We start from the raw sequence: 19218 nt of genomic DNA on the forward strand, positions 1-19218 counted from the left end.
GCTTTCCTGCTCCAATGATGCTGCTTGGCCTGCTGTGTTCATCCAGCCCTGCACCTTGTTCTCTCGGATTCTCCAGCATCTGCAGTTCCTACTATCTCTGGGAAACTGGAACTCAACATGGCCATCTGAACTCATTTTCATTGCAGCAAGGGCTTATCCCTCAGTCTGTGATTTGCAAACCTCATGAAGGATGGACAAGATGTGTAGAACTGTCAAGCTGTCAAGTCATCTAAATGACCAACTCTTTAACAACTGAAAAAAAGATTTCCTGTTTCTGTAAGAGTTGAAAAAAAATCTTTGATAGCAGATTCAATAGCTGTTTCTTTACAGATCACCTGTACCCTAGAATTCTGTGGGAAGCTAGGGAAGTGATTGCTGGGCCCCTTGCTGAGATATTTGTATCAATAATAGCCACAGGCAAGGTGCCAAAAGACTGGAGGTTGGCTAACGTGGCACTATTATTTAAAAAAGGTGGTGAGGAAAAGACGGGGAACTATAGACCGGTGAGCCTGACGTCCGTGGTGGGCAACTGTTGGTGGGGATTCTGAGGAACAGGATTTCCACGTATTTGAAAAGGCAAGGACTGATTGGGGTTAGTCGACATGGTTTTGTGCATGGGAAGTTGGATCTCACTAACTTGATTGAGTTTTTTTGAAGAAGTGACGAAGAGGACTGATGAAGGCAGAGCGGTGGACATTGTCTTATAGATTTCAGTGTTGGACAATGTTTCGCATGGTAGACTGGTTAACAAGGTTAGATCACATGGAATCCAGGAAGATCTAGCCATTTGGATACAAAATTGGCTTGAAGGTAGGAGACAGAGGGTGGTGGTGGAGTGTTGCTTTTTGGACTGGAGGCCTGTGACCAGCGATGTGCCACAGGGTTCGGTGCTAGGTCCACTGCTTTCTATCATCTATATAAAGGATTTGGATGTGAATATAGAAGGTATGATTAGTAAATTTGCAGATGACACCAAAATTGGTGGTGTAGTGGACAGTGAAGAAGGTTACCTCAGAATACAATGGGACCTTGATCAGATGGGCTAATGGGCTGAGGAGTGGCTGATGGAGTTCAACCTAAATAAATGTGAGGTGCTACATTTTGGTAGGGTAAATCAGAACTTATACACTAACTGGTAAGGTCCTGTGAAGTGTTGCTGAACAAAGGGACCTTGGAGTGCACATTTGTAGTTCCTTGAAAGTGGAGTTGCAAGTATACAGAGTGGTGAAGAAGGCATTTGGTATGCTTGCCTTCATTGGTCAGCGCACTGAGCATAGAAGTTGGGAGGTCTTTTGCGGCTGTACAGGACATTGGTTCAGTTACTTTTGGAATATTGCATTTAATTCTGGTCTCCTTGCTATAGGAAGGATGTTGTTAAACTTGAAAGGGTTCACAATAGATTTACAAGGATGTTGCTGGGATTGGAGGGTTTGAGCTATAGGGAGAGGCTGAATAGACTGGGGCTATTTTCTCTGGAGCGTCAGAGGCTGAGAGGTGACCTTATAGAGGTTTATAAAATCATGAGGAACATGGATAGGGTGAATAGCCAAAGGTCTTTTCCCGAGGATGGGGGAGTCCTAAACTAGAGGGCATAGGTTTAAGGTGAGAGGGAAACAATTTAAAAGGGACCTAAGGGGCAGCTTTTTCATGCAGAGGGTGGTGTGTGTATGGAATGAACTGCCAGAGGAAGTGGTGGAGGCTGATACAATTACAACATTTAAAATGCATCCGGATGGGTATATGAATAGGAAGGGTTTAGAGGGATATGGGCCAAATGCTGGTAAATGGGACTAGATTTATTTAGGACCTCTCGTTGGCATGGACGAGTTGGACCGAAGAGTCTGTTTCCGTATTGTACATCTCGATGACTCTATATCCCTAACTGCTATCATTATAATAGCCAAGTGTCAAGGTACAACAGATTCAACTCCATCCTGCACCCCCAGAATGAAGATTCCGCCATTCAGGACAATTTTTCCTGAGTCAGCTGCAGAGAGCTGGGAAATGTTCTGGCTCAGCCCGACTGCCTTAGGGTTAAAAATCAAGGCCAATTTATCAGGTTGTGACTTTTCAAAAGGGTAAGTTACTGAGCTATTACAAATGTATGAACATTAATAACAATTCAAATGAAAGGTATGTCGTTCACCTCAAAAAAGGATCACTTTGGTCCAAAGTATGGTCCAAACCTTTGTGTTGAATCAAATGTATTAGTTCAAGAGCACTCCTGAAGATTATTGCTTATAGAGGTATGTACAATCTTTTCTCTTCTGGCCCACTTAAAGGCCTGGGGTGCAGCACGTTGAGTTAATGTCTCCACTCCAATTCATTTGTATATGTATCACATTGTCGGTACTATCATCTCTTATAAGTCATACAGCAGGGAAACAAACTCTTCAGTCCAACCAGTCCATGCTGAACATAATCCCAAACTAAACTTGTCCCATCTTCTGCTCCTGGCCCATATCCCTCCAAACATTTCCTATGCACATACTTATCTAAGCATCTTTTGAACGCTGTAACTGTGCCTGCATCCATCACTTCCTCAGGAAGTTCATTCCACACACAAACCACTATCTATGTAAAAAACCTGCCCACATGTCTTTTTTAAATCTCTCTCCTCTCACCTTCAAAATATGCTCCCGAGTCTTTAATTCCCCCATCCTGGGGAAAAGACACCTACCATTAACCCTATCTATACCCCTCATGATTTATAAACTCATATAAGGTCACCTCTCAACCTCCTACCGTCCAGTGAGAAAAGCCCCGGCCTATCGAGCCTTTCTTTATAACTCAAACCTTCCAATCCCAGTAACATTCTGGTAAATCTCTTCTGAACCAGTTTAATTCTTACGTGAGGCAAAAGTGTGAAAGATGTCTCTTCCAAACCACCAAGAGTACAAGATTCAAACAGAACAAACTGGCAACAATAAAGAAAAAACAGCACTGCTCGCCTGCATTTCTGACCACTCTGGGGCTCTGAAGTCATACAGAACCCAGGGTCTACTTCATGGGATGTATTTAGCACATTTGTGATTGTGATAAAGAATAACCACAAATGTCAATTCTCTAAAGCCCAGTGAGTTCAGTTTGATGAAAGACAGAGGGTTGATGGCAGTCTATGGATGTATAACGCCTGCTGCTTAAATGGCAATCCTATATTAAAGTTACTGCTGTTTAACAGCCCAATGGCACAGGACTGACTCTTCCTTTAGGAATTTCTTCAATCAAGTTACAGCACATCATTGAACTGCACTTCACGTTCGTTCTTGTCAACTTCTGCACGTTGCAATCGGCTAGGCACCAAAATCCAGGTAAAAGCATGATTGTGCCTAAAGTGAGGACAAAATGAAACATTTGTTCAATTCTGTTTTTCACCATTTTCCCTGGGAGAGCCTGACTCCATTAGTTCACTGACCCAGTTCAGTGCACATTCTCACTCAAAGCTAAGGCTTCCATAATGGTGTCATTAATATTCTTCTGATTTAACATCCCACATCATCTCAGCAGCTAATACCAAGCATTCCAGATCCAGAAGTGACCAGTCTGATTGCATTGTGCATTGTGCAAAGGTCACCTTGACTGTATCTGAAGCTAACTATTACACAGGGAAGCTTAAAGGATAGGCAGTCAGTTTCTGTAGCTTCCCACAACTGTATATTTACCTTTGTACCTCTCCTAGTACTCTCTATCTCTCTTTCATCCTTTAAGATGCTCCTCCATACCTTCCCACTTTTTCACCTATTCTATTATCTCCTTCTGTGGCTTGATGTCAAAATGTGATCGTGCTCCTCGTAAGTAGCCTGGAATGTTTGCTGCATTACAGGCGCTCTATCAATGCAAGTTGCTTGTTGTTTTTGATCAATTCATTTACACAATACTGGTGCACTGACAATGAGTTCATCACCTAGTCCTGATGATGAAATATATTCCCAGCCCAATTTGTTTCTGTGTAGAATTTTGCAGTGAAGTCCTCAATATGGAGACTGGTGATCTATCAGAGCTACTTATCAACACGCCTAGTAATGTCAGACAGTTGCTGCAAATGTACAACGCTATTTGATGTCTACTCCAGAGTCAGACTGTCAGGTCCAAAACAATTTCTGGTCTTGTACAGTGTCAGTGTTTGAGAGTCTGACCTGTACCATCTTTAGAGGGAAAGCTGGCAGGAAATAAGAACTTTTACTAACTTTTGGAAAAAAAAACCTTTCCAGCGTATCTGCACAGAATTAACAACAACACAGTATTATTTTGTCCACAAAAGTAAAGAGCTCTAAAGTGATTCCTACTTACCCAGATTGAGCTCAGTTCTCTTCATCGCTTTCTCTTCTTCCTTCTGTCGAAGCTCTTGCTCAATCTCGAAGCTGTTCCTGCTGCCATCATGGGTAGTCTCATCGTCTACAACTTGCAAGGCACCAGCAATGACATCGGACAATTCATCCAGCTGTTTGGAAGTCAGACTGTCAAGGTTTACATGCTGTGTCCCAAGCTGCTGCACCACAGAATGAATGAAATTTTCTGACAGGAAACAGAATGCAGATTAGGACCATTTTGATCATGTATTCGAAAAATGAAGAAGAATATATGGACATCCCGTTCAGTGTGCTCCTGGGTGGGTGAACATCTTTAATCCTCACCCAGTCGAGCTCACATGCAAGTCCAGACCCACAGGAAAATGGTTGGTGTTTAAATGCACCCTGAAGTTGCCTAGAAAGCCACTCAGTTGTATTAAACCACCACAGAACAAGGATCACTGTGGATGCAATAAGACCTTAATAAATGGGAACAGTGTAGGCCATTTGGCCCCTCGAACCTAGTCCGCCATTCAATGGGATCATGGCTGATCCATGTACTCCATGCAGACAGAGCAGGTCAAGAAGACAGCTCATCGCCACTTTCTCAATTAAAGTTGGACAATAAATACTGGTCTAGCCTGCGACACTCACATATAAGAACAAACTTAAAAATTTATAGCAGAGTGAGATGGCTGAATGAGCCAGAAAGTAGCACAACACTTACTGGAAACACTCCTGAAGACTTTGAAAATTAGATAAATAATGGGAAGTTGCAGAATTACTGAATCATCACCATATGTACGTGAGTGATGTCAGTGGACTCTTTGAGACTGGAACAAGTTTTCAATACCAGAATTATGAAAATGCTTCAATCAATGTAGAGTGTGTGATTTGGGTCATAACTAGTGGGAATGTGACTTGGTAACAAGGTACTTGACTTCTTGCCTCTCCATCTGCCTGTTATTGAGCAATTTAAGTAGTCAATTAAGTGGTGGGTTCCTGCCTCCACAGGGATTTTGCCCAAGGGCCCACTGATATGTGTGAAGACCCGGAGGTGGATGGGTGTGAAGACCCGGAGGTGGATGAGTGTGAGGACCCGGAGGTGGATGGGTGGGAAGACTCAGAGGTGGATGGATGGATCCACAGCCCATTGGGGGAATACCCAGCAGCAATGGCCACGCTCACAGCAATGAACCACAATGCTCTTCTCCCCCATTCCCATCTGGGCCTACCTGCTCGGCTCTGGCATTTCTTACCCAAAAAGAGCTCTCTCTGCTCCTATGATGCTGCTTGGCCTGCTGTGTTCATCCAGCCCTGCACCTTGTTGTCTCTTTGAGACAGCCACCTCATTGAGGTAGCCTTTCCCTGGCCGTGCAGCCTCAGCAATGACCACTGCTAGCCACGGCAGTACGAAGCCCTCTCATTGGCCTGTCATTGCTTGGGGGGGGGGGGTGTGGTGTCTGCAGCACAGTCCTTACTTGGACAGTGATCCTGGTGCCTGCCTCTTACTTGGCTGTGGCCAGGAACACGTTGCCCAGAATCCAATGACATCCAGCCCATAAATCCAAGTCATTCACAGATTTCCAAATGGGCATCACCACCATACAATAACAACACAGCTGAGTGCAATGGCTGTACATGAAAAGAACACATAATTTGCCCTCGCATGCTCTTTTACTGTTCTGCAATTTACCTGGCAACATGTTTTTGTAATGCAGAAGTAGAATGCAAAACCACAATAGATTTTAAAAGGAAGGTAGTTACAGGTTCAGAGACAAAACGGGATTGTTCTTTCAGTCAGGGCTTGGATGTATGTGAAGTGCAGACTGATCTCCTACTGTGCTGTAAAACTCTATGGTTCCATGGAAATGCTTCAATCAATGTAGAGTGTGTGATTTTGGTCATAGCCAAATGAGTGTGAATTGCAAATTGACCTCCTACTGTGCTGTAAAATTCCATGGTTCCATGGGAAATGGTTTACCAATAGCCTTTATAATCCACCAATTTTTACTTGGTACAATTCAAATGTTTTTATCTTAATTTTTATTCATACCATCCACGTTGCTCAGCAGATTGTTTCCATTGATTTTCCCTGCGCTGGATTTATGCAGCACTTTCTCCTCTTTCACCTCTGGCAACCTGTCATCAACTTTCGGATGAAGCGCTTCGATCCTCATATAACCTCCCTGGCTGTCCTTATTCGGTCCTTCCTGCTGCTTGCTCCTTAATGAGCCCAGTGCTTCCTTAAGCCTGACATCTGGATCATTCCCTGTCATGGCCGCCTGCACTGCCAGTTTCTGGGTCAAATAACTCTCCAGGAGTGGTATCAGTTGCTTTTTGTCGATGGGTTCACTGACAGGGGCATGCCCTTGTGCCTGAAGCTTGCTTCTCTCTTGCTTGAGAAGTCTCAAGGGCCCAGGTTGAGCTTGTTTGTTGTCGGGAAATTGATGGTGAAATGCGAGGAAATGACTTGATGGAGATTTCTCCCGGTTACTTTGCAGGAAGTCGTCCAGGAAGGGACTCGACTGAGCGGTCTCACTCTGTCACCAAGACACAAGACAGCAACACGATTTGCAAAATCATCAGGATGTGGTGCTGGCTTTCAAAAAAAACATTGTTATCAACAAGCTAATTTAGGTGAATAAAATCTCGGTCATTAGCTCTTATTACCTTTCTGTTTAAGGGTGGAGGGAAGCCTACAATCAGGGTGCTTGGTTTAAAACATTCTGTCCAAATTTCATGGCTAAATTTTCCATATATGCACTTCTAAACCTGCCTGCTTTTCCTCCATTCACTATAATGGGTGGAAAGCAATGGTTTCTGAGAGAAAAAGTGACAAACTACATTCATTATCTGTGATGTTTGTCTTTTTAACTTTGTTTCTTGTTTATTTGACCTATGGTTCTTCATTTTCTCTATTCGGTAACTAAGGATTGTACTTAGGTGCCTTTGTACCTAAACTGGTGCTGTAAATGGTGACTTACAAACTTTTCACTGTAGTCATTTGAGAACATATGACAATAAAGCTAAAGCTAATTCAATTCAATTCACTTTACAGTTATATTTCTTCCACCTGCCATCTACAGATTAATCTATCATTTTTTATTCAATTCTCCCTCGTCAAGTCTCTGGAAAAATGATGGCAGAGTTTATGATCTGCACTGACAGATTACAGTCCAGTAGGTGTGTTCTTTAGAACTGGTTATATTCTTAACCTTCAATATTATAGAACACAAGTCTTCCTCCAATTTTAGACTTTTTCAGCATTGCTAGAGTGAATGTCTGGCCAGTATATAGTGATGTAGCCACCTAGACACTACCCACTCAAGTTCAGTTAAAATAGAACATAGAACATAGAACATAGAACATTACAGCGCAGTACAGGCCCTTCGGCCCTCGATGTTGCGCTGACCTGTGAAACCAATCTGAACCCCATCTAACCTAAACTATTCCATTATCATCCATATGTTTATCCAATGACCATTTAAATGCCCTTAAAGTGGGCGAGTCTACTATTTTTGCAGGCAGGGCATTCCACGCCCTTACTACTCTCTGAGTAAAGAACCTACCTCTGACATCTGTCCTATATCTATCACCCCTCAATTTAAAGCTATGTCCCCTCGTGCTAGCCATCACCATCCGAGGAAAAAGGCTCCCACTGTCCACCCTATCTAATCCTCTGATCATCTTGTATGTCTCTATCAAGTCACCTCTTAACCTTCTTCTCTCTAACGAAAACAGCCTCAAGACCCTCAGCCTTTCCTCATAAGACCTTCCCTCCATACCAGGCAACATCCTGGTAAATCTCCTCTGCACCCTTTCCAATGCTTCCACATCCTTCCTATAATGCGGTGACCAGAACTGTACGCAATACTCCAAGTGCGGCTGCACCAGAGTTTTGTACAGCTGCAACATGACCTCATGGCTCTGAAACTCAATCCCTCTACCAATAAAACCTAACATACTGTACGCCTTCTTAACAACGCTATCAACCTGGGTGGCAACTTTCAGTGATCTATGCACATGGACACCGAGATCTTTCTGCTCATTCCTTCAGAAAAATCTGAAGAAGGGTTTAGGCCCGAAACGTCAGCTTTCCTGCTCCTCTGATGCTGCTTGGCCTGCTGTGTTCATCCAGCTCTACACCCTGTTATCTCAATTAATGAATCATTTGACTTGCATTCATTGTTCTGACATTGTCGCATTCACAAACAGCTGTTGTGCCTACCTACAAAACAACAGCATTTGCAATACAAACCTTTTCATTGTACCTGAAGCCCTGTTGGGCATTTCAAAGATAACAGTGTTAAATATACATTGAAGTTCTTTCTCATAGCATTACGTTGGTGAAGGATTATCAAATGTCCATATGAATAAAAAGGTTCAACTGAAAATTGCAGTGACTCAGGAAATCTGGCACATAGAAACAGAGCCAAAACAGGCAATACTTGAGTGGTGTTAAAATAGGTACGGGAGAAACGAAAGGGACCTATGAGATTTGTCGAAACAATGATTAGCATCCAACCAATGCAGATCAGCAAAGCTAAAACAGCAGTCAGAAATACTCAGAGCTTTAGAGGAGAATGCTCGAAGTGGGAAGAAGCATCTCAGATGTGTCGATCAAAGCTAAATGTGGGAAGACAGACTGCCAGAAGAGTTTGAAGACAAGGCCAGAGTTAGTGCAACTAATTAGAGACAAAAAACATCTGCAGATGCTGGAATCTAAGGTAGTCAAACAGGAGGCTGGAAGAACACAACAGGCCAGGCAGCATCTGGAAGGAAGGAGCAGTCAACATTTCGGGTATTACCCTTCTTCAGGGCCTGAATTGAGCCCCTCGAGCCTGTTCTGCCATTCAATGAGATCGTGGCTGATCTGTGGCCTAATTCCAAATATCTGTTTTTGGCCCATATCCTTAATACCTTTGCTTAACAAAATCATCTGTCTTGGATTTAAATTTAACAACTGATCTAGCATCCACTGCTATTTGTGAAAGAGAGTTCCAAACATCTACCACCCTTTGTATGTAGAAGTGCTTCCTAACATGTCACCTGAATGGTCTGGCCCCAGTTCTCAGACTATGGCCTCTAGTTCTACAACCTCAAACCAGTTTGTCTAAAGTCCAGAGAAAACAGGCCCAATTTATATAATGTCTCCTCATAACTTATCTGCTGAAGTTCAGATATCAATATTGTAAACCTACACTGTATTCCCTCCAAGGCCAATATATCCTTCCAAGGCCATAGTCGAGGCTGTTACATATAGCCAAATATTTGTTGTATATTATGAAATGGAGTACCACTTGAAGTGAGGCATGGCGGGACTTGACTAACGTGACTACATTTCTGAGGAGATCCAGTTACTGCAGCTAGAGAAAGTAAAGCTCATTTAGCAGGAGCATCACATCAGCATGCAGACAGTTGAGCTGAAAAACTGACTGCGAGGAGAAACAAGCAAGGTATGTGGTTGAGATAAGAAAATCCTGAGCACTGAGACTTATTGTGAAGGCCCAAGGATGGTTGGAATGGTGTCTGGTTAACATCCTGAGATGATGTAGCTCTGTCCATGAACTGATCATGTAGCTGCATAATACCTAATTCTTAACATGATTGGATCTGTATGTAATCAATTCATATTGGTGATTGGTTTGTAACCAGCCAAGATCGGCTGATGTAAAAGTATAAGAAGTGTACGTTTTCCTTTTCTGAGTGGAGAAGTGCACGGTGGACCCAGCAACCTACTCCCCACCAGTGTAAAAATAAACCATTGAATGTTTGTAATGGACCTGGATGCTGAGTGATTTGCCCTCCTCGTTGACACACAGTATTATTTAAATGATGAGATATTGGGAAGTGTGGATGTACAAAAAGAACTGGCAGTTCTTGTACACCAGTCCCAGTAAGTAGCCAAGCAGGTGCCGCAAACTATTAGGAAGGCAAATGGTGTATTTGCCTTCATTTCAAGAGGAGTTGAGGGTTTATAAGCCAGAATGTCTCATTGCAGTCATACAAGGCCTTGGTGAGACCACATGTGCTGTTTTGGTGTCCCTAGCTAAGAAAGAATATACTTGGCATGAAGGGAGTGCAGTGGGGGGCTCACTGGGCTGATACTGGAGGCTGTCATATGATGAGAGCTTGGGTTTACTTGGGTCTTTCACTAGAGTTTAGAAGGGTGACAGGGGACCTGACAGAAATGCATAAAATTTCAACACAGCTGGACAGACTAGATGCAGAACGTTTTCCCTGGGGAACTCTAGAACCAGTAGTCAGAGTCTCACAGAAGAGGATAGAAATTCTCAACCCACAGAAGGCTGTGGAAACCAAGTCACAGAATATAGTCAAGAAGGAGATGGATAATTTTTTTTAGATTTTAAAAGTATAAAGGGGATGAGGAGAAAGAAGGAAAATAGCATTGATAATACTCAATGGTGCAGCAAGTTTGATGGGTCAAATGGCCAAATCCTGTTCTATGATTCTATGTAATTAGGGGGTTGGTGGTGGTATACCTGAATCCTGTTTTATTTTACCAGGATGATGTTCTGGGAGAGTAAGCCAATAAATGCACCCCTCCATAGCTGGGACTAACCCTACTGCATGCCTGCCTTTCGCCATCACAGTAGGTGTATCTTTGAGGTAGTGGGACGTCCATCAGTGGGGACTTCCCGAAACCAGCCAACGTGGAAAATAAACCCAACATCACAACAAGATACCGTCCTGAGAGGAAACCACCGAATTCAATGGGGGAAAGGCCCCAGAAAATCAGAGGATCTTGAAATCAATTTAGTCGGGTATCGCGAGTTGGTAGACAATAGGAGAAAGAACATGGTTGTGCAGGGCATGAGTGTGCAGCATTGAGGGAGAAACTTGGGTCCCACAGTATGTCACTGCCAATTCTTTATTATCCTATGTCTGCTTCCCAAGGGGGTTACAGGATGCACAAGCTACTGTACTCTTGTCATCAATAAAGAACTATTGCTGCCATATATTGCAATGCATTTTATGGCTTTATGTGACAGTTAACTGTCCAAGCCAGCTATATATTTCTGACCACTTTTAAAGACAGAGATGAAAATCAATACCAACCTTGTCAGTTCTGCTCTTATGAGATGTCATGGGATTAGCTGGCTGTGAGAAAGCCCTGAGGAGCTGAAGGTATTGATGGAAAGAATTGAATCCCTGCAGGTCACCGTGGTCTGTCCCTTCATAATCTTCCTCACTTGCGACCTTTTCTTGTGTAGCCCTAACAATGAAAAAGAAAGGGATTCGGATGAGTTAAATTTGAATCTAGAAAATTAATCAAATTGGTTCAGCATTAACTGACTCAGCACATCATTTCACTGAATAAAATATGAACAGGTTCTTTATCGTTCAACAGGGAATGGTTCAATATGGTGACACTGCAAAGGCACAGGCTGGTCTTGGTCTCCAGCAAAGGTATTCTACTTACGTTGCTCAACCCTCTTTCAGTCGATGGTCCTCCTTCACAGCCTATTGTCCTGCTGGCCTCAGCCCATGGCATTCACTGTGCCAGCCACGTATTGGAAAGTATGACATTGTCAAGATCCCACTGCACAAATCAGATCCCAGAGCATAACCTGGCTCCACAAGCCATTTCTGAAGAAGGGTCCAGACCCGAAACGTCAGCTTTCCTGCTTTCTGATGCTGCCTGGCCTGCTGTGTTCATCCAGCTCTACACCTGGTTATCCACAAGCCATTTGTTTCTTTTCATTCTGTTTACCATGGATGTTAATCACTGAACATACTCACAACAGGCTGCCAATGCATTTTTAGTAAAATAACATAAAAGCTTATCATCTTAAAAAAAGATGACCACACTATATAAAAACTATTTGAAATGAACATAGAACATAGAACAAAGAACTGTACAGCACAGTACAGTCTAATGACCTCATTATGTGCAACAGAAAGAAAGATTCAACTCTTTTACCCACAGAACAACATTACTGACACTCAGAACTTGGTGAAGGGTCATTCTTGTTTCCATACTGCAGCTGCGTGTTCTCCTAGCATGACTGGAATTGATTTCTTTTCATCAAATTTCTGTATTCATTTGATGCGATTTTCTTTAGTTAATGTCTTTTCCTAATTCCTTTAACCAAGCTGCTAACCCTGCTCACATTACTTAACATAGGTTCTTTAGCCTGATATATTCAACAGCCTTATAGGATGTTTTCATCTACAAAAATTGTATAGCCTTCTGTGAATAGCTTTCTTCTAAGCAACTTCAGACTTTTTCCCATCCCTGACAGTTATGGAGACTGCTAAACTAACAGCACCTCTGCTACTATAGATATGTTCCACTGAAATAACTTGCCTTTGACTGAATGAACCTGCTTCTGGGCCCCCTTTTGTCCATCTTTCTGGATTGCAAAACTCAAGTCAGCAAACAGGATAGCATTTGTGGCAGCATCACAGGGCAACTATTTGGATAATGATTCCCAGAATGGGATGGGAAGGCACAGAGTATGCAAACATAGAAAAACAGCAAGAAATAGGCTCAAGGTAGGAGAAGATGGTAAAAAGGCAAAATTAACAGCTTTTTCCTTCAAAACATGCAGTACTCAGAACGCAATAAATGAAACATTTTTTCATTGATGGGTGAGGGTGTTGCTGGCTAAGCCAACATTTAATGCCCATCCCTAATTGTTTGGAGGGCAATTAAGAGGTAATTAAATTGCTGAGGATCTGGAGTCACATGTGTGCCAGACCAGGTAAGGATGGCAATTTCCTTCCCTAAAGGGCATTAAAGTGAACCAGATGGGTTTTTCCTGACAATTGACCATGGATTCATGATTATCATTAAACTCTAAATTCCAGAATTTTATTGAATTCAAACTCAACCATCTGCTGCTGCAGGATTTGAACCTGGATCCCCAAAGTATTATCTCAGTCTTTGGATTAGCAATCCAGTGATAATACCACTAGGCCATTGCCTTCCCCAGTTAATGGCACAAATGCAGGTTAATAGGTATGATTTTATAGCCATTACTGAGACATTGCTACAAAGAAATCAAAGCTGGGAATTAAATATTTAGAGACATGCGACTTTTCAAAAGGAGAGACAGGAAAGAAAGGATGGTGGGGTAGCATTGTCGTACAGGATGGAATAACTACGATAGCAAGAAATGACTTTGGATCAGAAGATGTAGAATTGTATGGCTGGATGTAAGAAATAAAAAAGGGTCTTGCTAATAATTTAGCTAAAGTAACATGACTTTTTGGCAAATGCTGTCCTTCACTCACTGTGCAAAATAACCATATAACCCTTTTATAAAGAACCGATCAATCCTTCACAGAATTGAAAACTAAAAAACAATTTTACTCTGCCCTAGAACCAATGCTTTCAAAGAATAACAACATATTGTGAATTTTTATCGTGGTACTCATGGCTCCATTTCCATTTCAATACTACCATCCATCATCAGGTCATAGTACTTCTGATGCTATCCATTTCTTTGGGTCATGGACTCTGATCTTTCCCCAGTCCATGGTTTCACTCCCTCTTTGGTGTATGGAACATATGAGGCTCATCTCTTTATTTGACCCATGGTTCTCATATTTCCATTCTTTCTCTAATCCATACTTCCTATGGCATTCATTCATTCATGAATATATAGCATTCTAGCCTCCTCCACCCTTTCTCAATTCACAGTACCTATGTTATTAATCTGTCATCAGCTCAGGATCTTCAATCTCTCCACAGTGCTCATCATTTCCACCTCATCTTTAACTTGTTGCTTATACATTGGTACATGTGTAATTCCAATTATCATTACAGTTCTGGTTGAATTAACCATGTGGATATGATGGTAATGATCCACTAACCCAGAAGGTAGAATCTTACAAGGGTCTGAGCAACATGGGCCATGGTGAAATTTGTGACAGATCAGATGAGAAGTTCAGCAAGGCCTATCTCAACAATAGGAGATATGTTTCTGAACTCGCAAAAACTGCAGCGTGGAAATCAGAACAGGTATCTGGCAGAGTCAGATTGCAACTGACCAGCTACATATCTCATGGCATGATCCACAGGCCTGAGCAACATGCGCCCTGACAGATGCAGTTGGTCATCGGTCAGGGGCTCCATGCCCCTGCAGTCCAGGGAGTCGGTCACAGTAAACCCTGTAGGTCCACAGCAGTCATTCCAGGGGCAGTAGAGCTGACACATAGAGTCATAGAGATGTATAGCACGGAAACAGACCCTTCAGTCCAACTCATCCATGACAACCAGACATCTTAGATAAATCTAGGCCCATTTGCCAGCTTTTGGCCCATATCCTCTGAACCCTTCCTATTCGTATACCCAACCAGATGCCTTCTAAATGTTGTAATTGTACCTGCCTTGACCACCTCCTCTGGCAGCTCATTCCATACACGCATAACCCTCTGTGTGAAAAAGTTGTCTCTTAGGTACCTCTTAAATTTTTCACCTCTCTCTGTAAATCTATGCCCTCTAGTTTTATCTTTTTCCCAGGGTAGTCTCCCCTACCCTGGGGAAAAGACCTTGGATATTCACCTTATCCATTCTCCTCATGATTTTGTAAATATCTATAAGGTCAACCCTCAACTTCCAACATTCCAGGGAAAATAGCCCCATCTTTTCATCCTCTCTCTATAACTCAAACCCTCTAACCCCAGCAACATCCTTGTCAATCTTTTCTGCACCATTTCAAGTTTAGCAACACCTTTCCTATAGCAGGGAGACCAGAAATGAACGCAGTATTCCAAAAGTGGCTTAAGCAATGTCCTGTACAGCCTTGACATGACCTTCTAACTCATATACTCAATGTGCTGACCAATGAAGACACCTTAGAGAAATGTACAGCCACCAGTCAAGGGTCTGGGCAAATCTCATCAGGAATTGTCCAGAAAGGCCAGTTCATTGGGTGGGCCACAGTCAGCCACATCGGGTCCATACACAGAAACTCTGAGGAAAGGGGCTTGACAAGGTGGGTAGCAGGGGTGTCTGCTGCAGGGGGCAAGAGACTCAGCACATTATTCTTTGGGACTGGGGCTGCAAACTGGGGTAAAGAGAGATGACTATTATGCAGAGGGGAAACAGTATCTGGAAGGGGAGGACAGAGAAAAGCATGATGGCAAGGTGGTCATTCGGAACAGAGGGTTTGCCCATGGTCAGGAGCACCCTGGTTTCGAGGCAGGGGTCAATGTGTATGACCATACTTGGCACAGAGATCTCAAACACCAGGGCTGGAGAGAAAGGTAGGCAAAAGCCAGGAGTCTCTCATCATGGGAGCTGAAGGCTGGGAGAGATGAAAGTCAGCGGCATGGCTCTTAGTCCTGGTGCAGGTTGGCAGATCATGGTGGTGTCCGGAGGGCATGAGGAGTCTGCACAGAGTGGGGTTGGTAGTATGGGAGGTTCAGGGAGGTGACTGCTACTGAGACATTAAAATGCCGGCAACAGTGAGAGTGGCACCACATGAGCCTTGGTGAGAGGTGGGTGCAGTGACTGTGAGATAACAGAGAGAAGACTGTAGCATTTCTCCTGGCACAGCAGAAGTGGTCTTTGAGATAGTAGGAACTGCAGATGCTGGAGAATCTGAGATAACAAGGTGCAGAGCTGGATGAACACAGCAGGCCAAGCAGCATCAGAGGAGCAGGAAGGCTGACGTTTCGGGCCTAGACCCTTCTTCAGAAATGGGGGAGGGGAAGGGGGTCCTGAAATAAATAGAGTTAGAGGGGGAGGCGGATAGAAGATGGATAGAGGAGAAGATAGGTGGAGAGGAGACAGACAGGTCAAAGAGGCGGGGATGGGGCCAGTAAAGGTGAGTGTAGGTGGGGAGTTAGGGAGGAGATAGATCAGTCCAGGGAGGATGGACAGGTCAAGGGGGCGGGATGAGGTTAGTAGGTAGGAGATGGGGGTGGGGCTTGAGGTGGGAGGAGGGGATAGGTGGGAGGAAGGACAGGTTAGGGAGGCGGGGACCAGCTGGGCTGGTTTTGGGATGCGGTAGGGGGAGGGGAGATTTTGAAGCTCGTGAAGTCCACATTGATACCATTGGGCTGCAGAGTTCCCAAGCGGAATATGAGTTGCTGTTCCTGCAACCTTCGGTTGGCATCGTTGTGGCACTGCAGGAGGCCCAGGATGGACATGTCGTCTAAGAAATGGGAGGGGGAGTTGAAATGTTTTGCGACTGGGAGGTGCAGCTGTTTAGTGCGAACCGAGTGTAGGTGTTCCACAAAGCGGTTCCCAAGCCTCCGTTTGGTTTCCCCGATGTAGAGGAGGCCACAACGGCAACAGCGGATGCAGTATACTACATTCGCAGATGTGCAGGTGAACATCTGCTTGCTGTGGAAGGTCTTCTTGGGGCCTGGGATAGGGGTGAGGGGGGAGGCGTAGGGGCAGGTGTAGCACTTCCTGCGGTTGCAGGGAAAAGTGCCGGGTGTGGTGGGGCTGGAGGGGAGTGTGGAGCAGACAAGGGAGTCACGGACAGAGTGGTCCCTCCGGAAAGCAGATAAGGGTGGGGAGGGAAAAATGTCTTTGGTGGTGGGGTTGGATTGCAGATGGCGGAAGTGTCATTGAGCTTCTTTCAGCAATGCTGGGCATTCCTCTGCGGAGCAAGGAGACGATACTGGCCTAGGGGTGACAACATCTGACCGGGTCTGGTGGTGTGACCTCCTCTAGGAAGAGAACTGTTTGTCTTTGCACCATCTCCCCACGGCCAGCACCTTGTGGTCCCTGTTAAAGAAATGTGGTGCTGTCTGTCTCTCCCCTGACATCTTCTGTCAATGCCCTCGGGTACGCAGGGCAGCTTTGGAATGCCAGTGCTCGTCTGGGTACTCAGCATCCTTTTAAAGATGGTGTGAATGCAGGAGATGCTGGCCTTTCAGTGGATACCAGCGGAGTGTTGAACTGTTCTGAGAATGGTGTGTGGTAAGATAGGGTTGGAATCAGAAAACAGAGATGCCATGGGTGAGGCAGGTCATTAATGAGGTGGGTTTGGTGCGATTTAGAGAGTAAACTGACCAGGACACGCAGTAGAAATCCTCCAGAAGCACTCGCACAACTTGGACTTAAGCTAAAAAATAGGTTTTAAAGCTATTCCCATTCAAAACAAAAACATCAGACTGATCGGAATTCTGAGCTGAATTGTTCTTTTTTACTCAAGCAAGAGGTTTACCAGGATGATGCCTGGATTAGAGGGTGTGAGCTGTAAGAAGAGGCTAGAAAAACTCAGGTTACTTTCTCTGGAATGGCACAGGCTGAGGGGAGACTTGATAGAAGTCTATAAAATTATGAGAGGCATGGATAGGGTTGACAGTCAGAATCTTTTTTCCCAGTGTTGAAATATCTAAAACGAGGGGGCATGCATTTAAGGTCAGAGGGGGCAAGTTCAAAGGAGATGTGAAGGGCAAGTTTTTTTTACAAAGAGTGGTAGGAGTCTGGAACACGCTGCCAGAAGTGCTGCTGGTGGAGGCAAGTATGAGAGGGGTATTAAAGGGACTTTTAGATAAGCACATGAATATACAAGGAATGGAGGGATATGGACCAATGGCAAGCTGAAGGGATTAGTTTCATTTGGCGTCATGTTCAGCACAACATTGTGGGCTACAGGGCCTGTTCCTGTGCTGTACTGTTCTATGTTCTATGACGAAGAAACAATTTGACGAGAATCACAGGATTCGGTGATCATTCCTATTTCTCCAGTTCTTTACTTGCTGTCAAAGTGTTATCTGACATTTAGCTCATGCCACCTTTACCCTTCTCCCCTTTCGCACACATCACTTCAAATCTACAGCGTTCTTTTCTTGTCTTGGAAATATTACTTAAATCAAGACGGTGGAAATGTGCGCCATTCTGGGATTTGAATATGTACATGTAATGGGAAAATTGCTTTCTGAGCCAAGGCAGCTGCCTTGCTGCTCTGATACCTCAATGTTCCATTGGATGGTTCAAGCAACTACTGGGGATGAATTAAAATGCAAAAGAATGTTGCAAATCATATGCTGTCATTCAGACAGAAAGTAGAGGCAATTTTATTGCTTTTATTACCCAAACAGCCGGAAGAATTCCTCCCTCCACATTTCAGTAAGCTCACATCACACTTGCACATGGTTATCTATTATTTCTGCCCGAGGCAGGCATCAATTGCAGCTTTTTGAGTAATGATTTGCAAACACTTCTGAAGCTTCCAAATGTGTATTAATGATCTGAGAGCCTTGAGTGATTTAATCAGCAATGAGTTATTCAGAAAGCTTGAGCACGACAGATCTGATCTGACCAGAGTTTATTTTTGAACGGCTGTATTTATGCCCTGAGCAGAGGGGTAGGCAATGGCCCAGTGGTATTATTGCCAGACCATTAATCCAGAAACCCAACTGATGTTCCAGGGACACGGGCTCGAATCCCAACCATGGCAGATGTTGGAATTTGAATTCAACAATTAAAAAAAAGTCTGGAATTAAGAACCTACTGATCACCATGAAATCATTGCTGATTGTCAGGAAAAACCTATCTGGTTCACTAATGTCCTTCAGGGAAGGAAATCTGCCATCCTCACTTGGTCTGGCCTGCTTGTGACTCCAGACCCACAGCAATATGGTTGACTCTCAACTGCCCTCTGAAATGGCCTAGCAAGCCACTCAGGTGTACCAATCACTACAAAGTCTCAAAGAAATGAAACCGGATGGATCACTTGGCAGAGACCTAGCTCCCAAGAAAGACAAATGGCAGAAACAGTCCTGTCGACCCTGCAAAGTCCTCCTCACTAACATCTGCGGGCTGGTGCCAAAACTGGATGAGCTGTCTCACAGACTAGTTAAGCAACAGCCTGACATAGTCATACTCACAGACAATGTCCCAGACACCACCATCACCATCCCTGGATATGGCCTGTCTCACAGGCAGGACAAACCCAGCAGAGGGGGCGGCACAGTGGTATACAGTCAGGAG

The 19218-nt window shown here is 44.0% G+C and overlaps 1 protein-coding gene across 1 annotated transcript in view; it reads right to left on the minus strand.

Moving 5' to 3' along the window:
* ptprn2 (protein tyrosine phosphatase receptor type N2) overlaps positions 1 to 19218 on the minus strand; it is a 684474-nt gene that overhangs the window by 575695 nt on the left and 89561 nt on the right. The window contains exons 3-6 of the mRNA XM_048606124.1: positions 11373 to 11529; positions 6346 to 6832; positions 4291 to 4515; positions 3180 to 3329 (exon numbers count right to left, since the gene is read on the minus strand). Coding sequence (XP_048462081.1) covers positions 3180 to 3329; positions 4291 to 4515; positions 6346 to 6832; positions 11373 to 11529 — 1019 coding nt within the window. The remainder of the gene's footprint in view (positions 1 to 3179; positions 3330 to 4290; positions 4516 to 6345; positions 6833 to 11372; positions 11530 to 19218) is intronic.

The sequence above is a fragment of the Rhincodon typus genome, chromosome 2, assembly GCF_021869965.1.
Source record: "Rhincodon typus isolate 14 chromosome 2, sRhiTyp1.1, whole genome shotgun sequence".
Lineage (NCBI taxonomy): Eukaryota > Metazoa > Chordata > Chondrichthyes > Orectolobiformes > Rhincodontidae > Rhincodon > Rhincodon typus.